Source organism: Nipponia nippon, unplaced genomic scaffold (assembly GCF_047370975.1).
Source record: "Nipponia nippon isolate SJK-2023a ecotype South Korea unplaced genomic scaffold, ASM4737097v1 scaffold_13, whole genome shotgun sequence".
Classification (NCBI taxonomy): Eukaryota; Metazoa; Chordata; class Aves; order Pelecaniformes; family Threskiornithidae; genus Nipponia; species Nipponia nippon.
In genome coordinates, this window is record NW_028262324.1 from 10,271,082 (window position 1) to 10,283,695 (window position 12,614).

Here is a 12,614-nt window from a genome sequence, read left to right on the forward strand (position 1 = left end):
CACAGCTTTTACAACAGCACTGAATTATACATAGGCGGTGTGTTATAAGAAAAATGCATGCTATACTAAAGAGCTTACCAATGTGCAAAAAGTAAATCAAAACAGTTCTGATGCTTTTATTCAGGTACATGGGCAATGGTTGTTGCAAAGCTACATTGGACAGAAGCCTACGCCATCATATGTGACCACACAAACTGCCCAGGGTTTGAGACATGGGAGGGGAGAGCAAGGAGGGACAACAACAAAAACATCTATGAGAGGAGATGTGGCTGCCCTAAGCGTCGCTGTTTTTCCAAACTCAGGAAAGTGTTGTTTCTCCCCAGGGAGCACCCAGCCTTTCCAAAAGGCCTGCCACCAAGCGCACCATGCCCCGAAACAAGTGGTTGGGCTCCAGGCCATTCCTTCTCCTGTACGCAAAAGCACATCTAAGCTGCCAGTACTGCAAGTAGATGGGCACAACAGCCCACAACTACATTTCTTTTATCCCTCAGCTACGTTCCTTCTCATTACATTTCTTTTAATAGCTTCAGCCAGCTGCTTGTCCTTTTTGACCAGCAGATTTTCAGACAGGTGGCCAGTTACTCGTACGAGTGAGCTCCATCATCACAGGTTTCTAACACAGCAGTAATAATAATTCAGCCAGGCTTGTTGCACAACTGAGGTAAATTCAAAGTATCCAGAATGAAAACAGAATTCTTTAATAGTACATTCAGCTTTAATTACTCATATAAAGCAGTACATAAGCATTACTGAAAGTTTAAGATCTCTGTGGGTAATAACAGCTGCACTACCATCTACAGCCTTTCACATATTCGCTCCTGTCTGGACTTCAGTTATTCATGGCATTTGAGAGGAATAACCAGCAAGTTTATTTCCTAGCTTGTGAGAAAAGAGGTGGAGGAATAGGACATGAGGCCAGCTGAGTCTGCATTTTTGGACAGAGTGAATCAGGATAAATATTCCAACTCTAGTTTCGAGCTCTCCAGCATGTTTCATGCATCAGGACAGTCTTCCTGGCGTCATTAGAGATGAGCCAAGCTCACTAGGACGAGATAATCTGGATCATAGGAGCTGAATCTTAGTCAAATATGGAGACAAAGAAACATACCAATGCTCTCAGCAGCCAATTAGTTCAAATGAATCACTGGTACAGACCCAGCGCTGTTATCGTCACAGCTTTAGTCCACGCGTTATTTCTGAAGGTATCTACACATCCTGCCAAACTGACATGACTTGGCTTGCTCAGTAAACCTGATTTTTTCAGGACCAAAAAGGAGAGGGAAAAACATCCAACATGCTTTTGGATAAATGGGAATTTTAGCTGGGCAAAGCACATGCAGGCTGGAGACCTAAAGACTACAGGAATCCTCTACCAGACTGCAGGAGCCCACCAGCCTGGGAGACCTGCCTCTGAACACTGCCTGATGGAGCTCAGCATCAGTGCCTTCAGGTCGGCTTGAATACAATGTTCATGAGCTGCATCGCAAGATCTTATGGCAGCATTACATTTTTCAAGCATCCCCGAAGTAATTTGTTACCATGAAAATCAAATGCGAGTGAAAGACACTGCAGCGTGAAGTAGAGTGGAAAAATCTGAATGTAGCCGAAATCCCTAACATGCAATTCTTTTTTCTCCAACAGGTTTATTTTTAGAGAGTACATAACCTTAGGAAAGCCTGAAAATAATTTATCCACCCTCCACCCCACCATATATCAAGAAAATCCTCGAGTAGTGTTACCTATCCATCACGTGGACCCATTAAGATTAAGAGATTATTACAGTTTCTGGAGTCACCGAGGCAATAAGATTATCCAAGTCCCAGCTCGTTCCCAGTCTGCCAGGGAGGCAGCACCCAGGCTGTGGCCTGGGGCGAAGTGCTCGGTTGCAATCACGTCTGGGTAACAGGCACCGGCTCCCAGCAGCCAACCCACAACACTGGCTGGCTCTGCTCTGCCCTGAGCTGAGAGATCAAACAAGCATCTCAGCCCAACAGCTATCAAGAAACAGCCACAGCAACACTCAAACCCTACGAAGTGCTTCTGCTCGTGATTTTACTTCATGAGACAAGACCTAATTTGTCATCCTACTGGGAGAGATACAGGCATGCCCATGGGAGCTGGAGTATCAACGCAGTACAAGTGGAGAGGTAAAGCATCACCTTCCCCAACTGCCCACATCATCCCCTCGACCCTCCCTGCTCTACCCACACTTAGGATGGCTCGGACCCAACGATGAATGGTCAGACCCTGCTTACTGTAAACCCCAACCTGCCTGTAGCGACAAGCTGTGTGTCAGAGCACATAATCTGCTTTACTGCACCCAGGAGTTGTAACAAACAGCGGATTTGGACTTCAGGCAGTGGACAAACAGCAACAACAGATGCTTCCTAAGCTGAGATCGTTTGTACATAGATGGCTATTAATCCCACGTTTAAGAAAAAAGAAAAAAAACGTTGGGTAAAGGAGGAACCCCTGGTATCTGGCAGGACGCGATGCTGTAGTAGAGTGAGACTAGCAGGCTGGCAGTCAAAGCCAGAGCCACTTCATCACAATACCATCAAAACCAGCAGCTCTGAGCAGAGATCTCCACCAGACACGGGCCAGTGGCTGGGTACATGGCTGCCTCCAGCTGCCTGCCCCGTTTGATAATGTCATGGCTTGGGGGAGTGAAGGAGGAGGAAAAAAAAAACAAATCATATGGTCTTTAGACACAGATGTATATTTAGATAAGTGAACTGTAAAGTTGCTTAAACCTAATTACTACTGCAAATGTAATTTAAACCACCCAAAACATTTGCACTGCTCAAGGAAGAGCTGTAACAATAGGAGGAAGCGCTAAGACACAGCAGCTATTCTTAATACACAAAAACACTTATTCTGATGAATAACCAAGACTGACTTACTAATTTAAATTGAATATGTTTCTGCCTCCTGGGCATTTTCAGACTGTATAAAATTAGAAGTCTTAGCGGGTTTCTGAGGATGACCTCGTTTACCTCCCTATTCAAACACGTGCCCGACATCTACCGGGTGCTGTGCCTTGCAAAAACTGTATCTTTCTTGCTGGACACTCAAGGCAGAAAGAAGAGACAGGCACCAGATTAATAACCACCAAGCTGCTCGTTCACTTCCTTTAAACACAGGGACCTATTATCAGTGCCACCAGCTGACAAAACGCTACACATCATTTCTAAGGTGTGATAGAAGAGAGGCACATGGGACAAAGGATCAGCAGCCAGTTCCCACTCCAGCTGCAATGAGTAACCACCATCTCATGCCAGCCTGGCTGCGTCAGTTGAGGGACTGGAGTCCACGCTGCAGAGCTTGCCCCCAGCACCACCTTCATGGGGTGCTTTGCACCTCTTTATTTTTCATCGGAAAAGAATATGCAAGAGCTCAAATTCCCAAGCTCACGTCCCAGCCCATTTCACAAACCTCATTTTGATTTTTGCAAGTTGAATTTTCTGTTCCCTTCTGGGAAATGGATGAGGCAACAGAGCTACAAATAGAGTGTCAGGTATGGACTATCTTACTCTGCTGCCCCAGTTCTCAGCCCGAAGACGTGATAGATTAAGTTGTCATCTTGTTTATTTCCTGCACCATAATCACAAGCAGCGGGATGGGCTCCATGGGCTGAACTCGCCATGAGTCAGTGTGTTTTCTGGCATCCCATAGGAGTTACTGCGCAAAGAATGCCAAACATGCACTCTTGAACGAGCAGAAGTCATGCACATGGTATGGCCCCACGATCAGGGTAGAAGCAAATGGTTCAGAGCTACCAAGGCTATGAGACAGCTAAACAATAGCTACTGATAGCTTGACTCAGATAAGCTAGAGTTTTAGCAAGGATGGTAAGACAAGAGGAGGAGAAAAGTGGGAGTGACCTCATCACAGCTACACAACTAAGCTATTTATTAAGATTAAAAGTGAAACACCGAAAGACCAGGGTTTGGACTAAGTACAAATGCAGTTTCCAAAGCAATGTCTTGTTTAGGGTTGCTTTGGATAGATTTTGGATAGATTTTTAGTATCTTATAGTTTTAAAAATCTCCCTAGAAGTTTTTATATTGGGTCAGACTAGCTGAAACTACTTCAGAGAGTAGGCTGGAACTCCCTCTGTGTTACTGAAACTTGTCTTGTTGAATGATTACAATAAAAACTAAATCCACTTACCTAAATACTCCAAATTCAAGATCCAGAGAAAAATACTTACCAAACAGGTCCCCACACATTGTCCCTACACACGTGGATACAGGGCATTTACTTGGGAATGAAATGCCACTGTGCTCATTTCTGGATAGGACATCCATCAGCCTCTGGGCAGGGGAACAGAACGATACCTCCCTCTCAAAGGGAGTAGCATTTGTACAGATCCCAATTGCTCAATCAATTATTTCCAAAATAAAAAGAAAATTTAATACCGCCTAGTAGCAGAAGTTCTTGTTTAGCAGTCAGGCAATAATAAGTGTCAATTATTCCACTCATAAGCAACAGTTGTGCTTGTACTCAAAAGTGTCATCATTTATCCTAACAGGCTTCTGTTCTACTTTGTCATCTCTTTAGTAGCCCATCAGGAGGAATCCAAACTTCTCTGTGTGTGGAGAGATTACGAGTGGCCCATAATTTATATTTATGGGCATTCTCCTCATTTGTCCTCTAGAAGAGAGCTGGGACAGAACAGAACTGGGCTGCTGCTTTAAAGGCTTAGAAGTTTTAAAAAAAAAAAAAAAAAAAAAGTCAGTTGTCATGATTTTTGCTAGGCTGGCACCCTGCTCTGAAGTCACGACACAGAGCTTGTTTGTACTAGTTTCATCCATAAACGATGCAACAGCTGGAACAAAGCTGGTTGAGATGCTGAACCTGATTGCACAATACAGCTCATGGCTCTTACAGAACTATTAGTAGTCAAGAGTTTGTTAACTCATTAGGAGAGGGCTTGTTTTACCAAAATATTCATAACAAAGTTTAATTACCCCAGGTCTTCAGGAAAACCAGAATCAGAAGATTGCAGGCATGACCTACGACTTAGGGGCTAGTGAGGGGAATGGAAGAGCTTGCTACAGACACTTCCAGACTTTGTAGTGCAGGATTTAAAGGGAGAAGAACGCAGGGCAAGTGAGGTTAGTGGTGCAAGATCATCTCAATGGTCGGTCAGAGACTAGTGCCTATAAATCCCCACATGCTGTTTGCTTTTGTATAAAAATCCACTGCTCTAACTGCAGGGCCAAAGAGGATATCGGACATGTGCAGTCTCAGGTATCAATGTCAGGTGACGTTGCAAGACAAATTTTTATTCTTCAGTTTACACCTGGTGTGCAAGTTCAGTGCTATTGCAAAGGCAAAAAAAAGACCACACAGACCATCCACTGAATAAACACTGTTGAATCCAAAAAGCTAAAAAAGCAAAAATTCAATTAAGACTTGCAGGTGAGTTGAAAACTACAAAGATTTTCATGAAAGTAAATCTAAAGACTTACACACGGGCAGATGAACTACAGCAGCTATGTTTTACCTCACAGCTCTGGTAAGTCTGATGAACTCTTATAACCAAACTGACATTCAGGACGGTATGTTTTAACCAGGCTGGTCTAAGCAACCAAACTTTTGTACAATGGACATTTTCTGACACAGGTATCACTGGACTGTGGCTGCTGACTCAACTCTTGCTCATGTTTTGGCCCAACACACAGCTCACGCTGGTACAGCTCAGCCTAATCTACGCTGGGAGCAGGACCACTGTGCAAGAGCTACGTGTATGCCAGATACAAAGGAGAGGAAGAGATAAGACCTGCTGTCCTTGCAGCTGTGCAAAAGCAACTGTTGGGCAGTTTCTGATAAGATTGAAACTCTTCAGAGTTAACTGGAACAACGCACAGGAACGGTAGAAACCAAACTTCCATGACAGAAGGTGTAAGTACATCACCTTACCCAAAAAGCTTTCAAGCTGACCCATCAGCATCCACACTGTTGAGGTTCCCAGGCTTCCAACTGTGATACTTGCACCACGACAGAGGAGCATGAGCATTCTCACCATCAGCTGGGAAACTGGCTTCCTCATAAGCTTGTGAGTTAGTGAATTTGTGAATTAACGAAGCAATGAATTAGAGAACTAACAAGTTACAGCAGCCCATCGAAAGGGGACTGAGCCCTTGTTTGATTTTTACCTAATGAGCTCATGTAATAAAGTTGGATTCACAGGGTACATCCTCCTGTAACTCTGAGAGGTCCAAATGAACCATGACACTTGACTCAGTACTATGGTCAGAAAAACTACTCGTGTAGGGTTAAATGACATTCATAGATCCCCAGCGAGCAACCAAGCAGCAGCTTCTTGACCTTTAGAAAGACTAGTTTTTCTTTGCCATCTGCTTTGTTGACAATGAGGTAATGCTAATCCACTACACAACTGCACAGACCTCACTAGCAGAGTTCACAGAAAAGCCTTAAAGAAGCAATTCCTTGGTCCTACTTATAGATTTTCCCCCCAGTTACGTTTTCTTCCAGCTAACACATTGTTGCAGCTACAATAAGCTTCGCAAAAAGTCATTCTCCAAAAAGCTTTTTCCACGATGCACGCTGGTATTTAAGAAAGCCTTGAATTCTCCCAATTTACCTGGCAGCTCTGTGCTTGCTCCAAACTCTTCCTGGCCTGCAAACATCCGGCAGCTTCACGCCTGCTTTACGCTGGCCAAGAGAGCGTAGGACGCACGAAGTGAATGAACTCTGAAACTCTTGGATTAGGGATATCGTTAGAAGGATTGCTCCCAGGAGGTATCCTTCCTCTCCCGTTAGTCAAAGGAAATACTGCATCTAAATACAGCTGTTACCTTTATCTACTTTTACCCTTCTCATGCACAAGCTGGAGCGAGTCCAGGATTCTGGAATATTTGACCAAAACAACTGTATCTCAGATCAGCTGCAGGGATGTATATATTGCAGTCTCATGTCTACCTTCCGCTATGAGGCATGCAAGGATTTCCTTCCACTGTGTTATCCCTGCTGTTTTCAAACATTAACATTGTCTGAGCTTTACCTTGACTGAGAAAAACAACTTTCATCAGCAAAGCTGTATTTATTTGTTACATAGAGAGGATATCCTTCCAATTCCATTATATATTGGCCACCTGCTATGGACCTTGCAAGAGTTACAGGCTCCTGTTCACTCAAGAGCTTATACACAGTCCTGTTTTTCCTCTAGAATTCAAACAGCACCCTCAAAAGAAGAATCACCACTTTCATTTCCAGTCTTGGTCACTTGATTAGAGTTGTCAGAAGTGTGATCAAGCAGGAGAAAAGGAGGTTCAAGCACTGCAGCATGCTCAGTTGCTTACAGAGACAGAAATCTGAGCTCCCAGGACTCCAGCCTAACTGTTGATGTGGCAGCAGCATTGAAAAAGTGTTAGGTTGACAGCACTTGAACAGTAACCACCATGATCAAGTCAGCCTCACACACAAGCTTCAAAGCCATCACACAAAAGTCCTCTTCCCACCCCAGACTAGCAGTGCTACAAAACAGCCCCCACCAGGCAGGCTTCCTTCCTCGCGTGCATGCTCTCCACGTCCACCACAGGCTAAGCCCCATGAAGGTTTTCCCTAATCTTCAGTTCTTGGTGAACGACATCTGTCATGCCACCTCCTCCACGAAACAGGCACTTAAATGACCTCAACTAATTCAGAAACGAGACCCTTCAGAGAGAAGAGCGCAGAGGGGAGTGAAGAGTACTCTGCATTTGTGCCATTACCCTGTTCCTTAGTTACAGTGATGTCTCTCCCGTGCTTCATTAGGTGATCCAGGCAGGGATAACAGAGAAGTAAAAACAATAACTCTTGCTCAGGAGCCTGCTGTCACTGCCTCAGCAATGCACAGGCTGCCTGCTACACTACCACTGAACCATAAGTGTGTAATGGTCGAGCAGGCTCTTGCCGCTGCCCTCACCACCTTCTTGGCAGTCCCTTCCCAACATACATGTAACGTGTCGGTACCAACCTCCACTGCTGTCAAAGTCCATCATCCTAGAAGAAACCTTCTATAAAAGGGCAAAAGAGGGCAAAGGGATAAGTACATTAGTGCCACAAAATCAACAAACAGGAATTCACGCACTAGAAATGTGCCTGGGTCTCAGCCACGTTGTTTACTGAAACGCTGAGGTCACAACTATATGTCGTGTTCAGTGCCATGTCCTGTGCTCAGGCTCCACCATATGATGGCAGCATGTATGTTCAAGTGGACATCTCACAGACCATAAGCCACAGCATTCAATTCAAGTAGCCAGGGACATTGGAAATTATCATAGATGAGAAAAAAATCATATTATATAAAAAATAAACAACTCTCAGACAACTAGTGAATTAATAAGAGGCTTGCCAGGCATTATGCAATAAGATTCGAGGGTCCCAAAACGTCCCCCTCTAAAAATTTAAAAGGGCACGAAAAGAAAGACCAGAATGTTACTTATTTTAAAAGGTCCTGCAGTGGGGGTTGCCCTATTACTTTTCTGTATGACAACAGCTAAGTTCCCTTCGTACATAGCTAGCACAGAGCATTGATGTAGTGAGAAAGATCCTCATTTTTACAAGAGGCCCAAATTTTGCAGACAGCTTAACAGTCCAGGCACTAGCAGCCCTGGGGCTGATGGAATAAGCTATGCAGATGGAAACAATTATTTAGGAGGGGAAGGACTCCTGCATGCATGGAGCAACATCTCACTAAAACTGAAGCCTCCCACCAACACATTCCAGACTCTTGGAGTAATCTACTTTGGGGAATAAGCTTTAAGCTACATCAGCTTTTGTATTTCTTTCTCCAGACTTCTTCTCAATCACAAAACACACGCCCCTGCAAACTGACCTAACGGTCTTACCAAACAGCAACAAATACCAGAAAGTACTATAAACATGTGAATCTAAAACCTATTTAGAGACCTAACGTTTACAAGCAACAGGTTCTGATTTCAGACACAACACACCTGGAGGGACTTTCCCACACGATTAACAATGCTGTGGTGAATGACTTCTACCTAAAGTCCATGGCATAAAACAATGAATAAATCATACAGGCCACATTTGATATGTAGAATATCGAATTTAAGTGCCTTATATAACTCAAAATCATGTTTCTTAGAAAGGAACAGCATTACAGAAAGGAATAGCACTAATTGATTAGAAATATCTAATTAAGGGTAATCCTTTCAAACCAGCTGCATAAAGAATATTTCATATAATACGTTGCAGGAGAAAACTAACTCCAGCAGGTTTCAATTAAGGCTCACTGCCATATAGATTTTACATCTGCAGCAGGAAGGCTCAAACACCATGTCGCAACTAAGACATTTTTACGTCTCCAACTGAAAGCACTTAAACTGCTTGGAATAGAAGCATATGGGCCATAACACCCTCAATTAAGCAAACATTTTGCTGAACTGAGAGCCTAAAAGACATATAAAGCTAGAATATACTGTATTCTTGGTCATGCATTGTAGCCTCTAACTTTTAGAGGATAAAAAAAGCTCAGAACATATAGCATGTAACCTTTAGTTCCCTCCCCGCCCAGCCAAAGCAGAAGAACCCGGTACAAGTCATGCAGTGATTTTTAGTGAGGCACTAAAGGAGTGGGGCTCCTTTGCTCCGTGCAGGCAGAGAAGGGCCCTGTTCCCCGGCGCAGTTTACATGCGCTATCACAAGCACGTGCGAAGGGTTCCTCAGGTCAACTCCTCATCCAACCCCTGCTTAAAGCCAGACCAGGATGCTGAGGGCTTTGGCCGGTTGGGCCTTGTAAAGGACTGAGGCGGCACAACCTCTGTGGGCCCCCATCTCAACACTCCCCTGTACTCGCAGGGAGTGATATTTTTCCTTAAGGCAAGCAGGACCCTAACACGTTTCAATTTATAAAGCTTTGAAAAGTGACACGATTCTCCATCCAGCTAATCAAAGATGCTATGAACTGGAAAACAACACTCACGGGTTTTTCCTTTCAGCATCAAAAACACCACCTCAAAAAACATGTCTCGATTAAACCAAGATGCTGCCGTTGCGCCCTCTTGGGGCACAAGGGACCACAAGCCACATCTTGAGCATTATTTTTCTACACGCAGCTGGACCCAAGAACCCCGACTCCTCTTTGCTAATAACAGATGTGGGCCAAGTTAAATCATCCCATGACTCCTCCAGGAGAAGGATGCAAACAGCCACAGCTCACCCAGCCGTTACCAAGACAGGCCCCGCTTACAAGTTAGGGATCCCAACATGCTGCAAGACCTTATGCTGAAATGCTTTGACATACTGCTTTCGGACATGTTTATCACTGAAATCCATCAAAACACATTCAGTTACTTGAATTTACACTAGATTAGAGTCTGGGTCTTTTATCAACTTCTTCCAAAGTTTTGAGCTCAGAGGAGAAAGAAACGGCTATCTACATTTTTCAATGTACAATGCTTCCCAGTGGAGTCTTAATGTTTAACAAACACCACCCGTGTAACATGCCTGCAATGTAAGCGATTTATAAATAAGAAGGAGGGGAAAAGAGAGATTAAGTGATGCGCAAAAGGTCCCAAGACATCTATGATACAGTTTGGTATATAGAAATGCAGGCTTCTGTCTCCCAGGAGGCTTAACCTCAGTCAAAAGAAACTACCACTAATGCTGTGCTCCAAAGTGTTCAGGCCAGGTTTTGGCATCAAACTTCTGCAGCTAAGAAAACTACATTCTTGCTACAATATAGAAGCACCCTGGGATGGAGGCTGCTGGGAGCATATGAGAAATTATGCTTTGCCCCAGGTGAACAAGAGGCCTCACAGGTGAATTAAATCCAAAACTACAGAAAAGCCTTCATTTTAAAAAAAAAAAAAAAATCATCTATTTGCAATCACTGCAAACAATCACACTGGAAGGAGCTATACTACAACATCCAAGCCTGCAAGCTCTGACATTCCTGCTGATGCCCAGAAAACCGCTTTCGCACACAACAGCAAAGGGGAAATTAAAGCACAAATTCACTGGTGCTATCCAGGTGCTTGCAGACTACAAGGCAGCTGAGAGGTCATGCTACACTCACACTGTGAACTCCCAATGCTCAGCAAAGATAGGCACCAGGGCAGGCGTTACAGCTAGATTAAGGGTAAGAAAGATTTTAACACAGGTGGACCGCAACACAAAGTCTACAGGGTTCAAATCAAGTCTCCCTGTCTGTAGGTCTGGGCCCGTTCTCCAGATCAGGTTCCCGCATCACCAACCTCTTGCAAGAAGCACGGACCCACAGCAGAGTCAAATTGGCATTTCCATACTACTTTTAGCCAAAACCCCACATCAAAGTTTTATTCTTAATACCCAAATATTTAGTCGTGCAGTATTTCTTGTGGCTCAGAGATGGGAAAACCAGGTATGAACCACTACTGCCATCAGCATAGCTGTGGTACTGGGGAACTCCGCAGGAGCTAGGAACCCTCAAAGTAGGTTTCTCAAGCAGGTTCTGTGTGCTGGCACCAACCTCCCTGCTATTACGGTGACATTACAAGCAACAGCCAGCCCAGCCAAGCTAAAGCTATTCTGAGTATTTACACAGACTAAAAACTACCCACAGCATATACTTTGGTATCACCAGGCTTTAAAACATCACCATCCAAGAAACAGCAATACTCTACGAGACCTTTAGATAGTTTACCTACTCACCTCAGTTCATATACTTCTTTGCAGTGATGACCCCAGTAAAACATTTTTAATTTGAATGGTGGCATTTTGGCAACTGCCTCCAGATAACAAGGTTTCTTACTGAACTGAGATTAACAGAGTCCAACATATTCAAGTCGCCTAAATAAGTGAAATCCCATAGAGACAGGACGCATCCCCAGCGATTCAGCTGCAAGATGAAGTCTTTCTTGCCACCGTGATTTTAAGGGCACATAGACTGGGTGGAAAAGAGAAAAGACCTTGAGACTACCAGAAAATGTTCTCGCTGGCTTAGGGAAGGCAGCTTTGAGGTGTCAGTAGGGGGGCTGCAGCTGGAACAATACCTCCACCCCCCAGCGGGGCAGGGGAAGCCGCTTTCTGCAGGAAAAGCAGCGGTTTGGCACTGAAGGTGCCCGCATCTCAAGCGCCAGCAGCCCCCCGCCTCGGGGGCACCGCCAGCGCCTCCCCACCGCCGCCCAGCACCAGCCTACCTGCCCGGCTCCGCGCCGCAGACAATAGCGGCCGAGCCGGAGAAGAGGACAACAGAGGGGGGAGCTCCCTCGACCCCCGGCCGCGGCACGGCAGCCCCGGCGCCTCGCTCCGCGCCCGCCGTACCGCCCGCCGCTCTTCCCAGCTCCGCCGCTCCCGGGCTCGCCGCGGCCCCGCAGCCCGAGTCGTTACCGGGGCTCGCCGGCCAGGACTCACCCCCGGGGCAGCGGCCAGGCGAGGGGAAGCGCCCCGCTCCCTCCGCACGGCGCAGGCGGGAGGCGAGCGCCAGCCCGCGGGGAGCCCCCGGGCCCGGCCCGGCCCCTGCGCCGGCTCCGGGGGAGGCGGGGCCGCTGCCCCAGCTGCCAACCGCGGCCGTAACCGGTCCCTCGGCATCTACCTTAAACACCCAGCCCGGCCCGCTCCCCGCTAGCAAACGGGGAAGAAACGGGGCGTCCCCGAAG

At 45.7% G+C, this 12,614-nt stretch overlaps 1 protein-coding gene across 2 annotated transcripts in view; it reads right to left on the reverse strand.

The window, feature by feature from the left end:
- The window catches only part of ARHGAP40 (Rho GTPase activating protein 40), a 44,242-nt gene extending 31,628 nt beyond the window's left edge, over positions 1–12,614 (reverse strand). Inside the window, exon 1 of one of the 2 annotated variants that reach the window (XM_087750371.1) lies at positions 12,551–12,614. Coding sequence is in view for 1 of the 2 variants with exons in the window: in XM_087750370.1 (XP_087606496.1) it covers positions 11,668–11,732 (65 nt within the window). In the remaining variant the exon portion in view is untranslated. Of the gene's footprint in view, positions 1–11,667; positions 11,806–12,550 lie in introns of those variants that run through there. The other variant, XM_087750370.1, reaches the window with a different exon arrangement.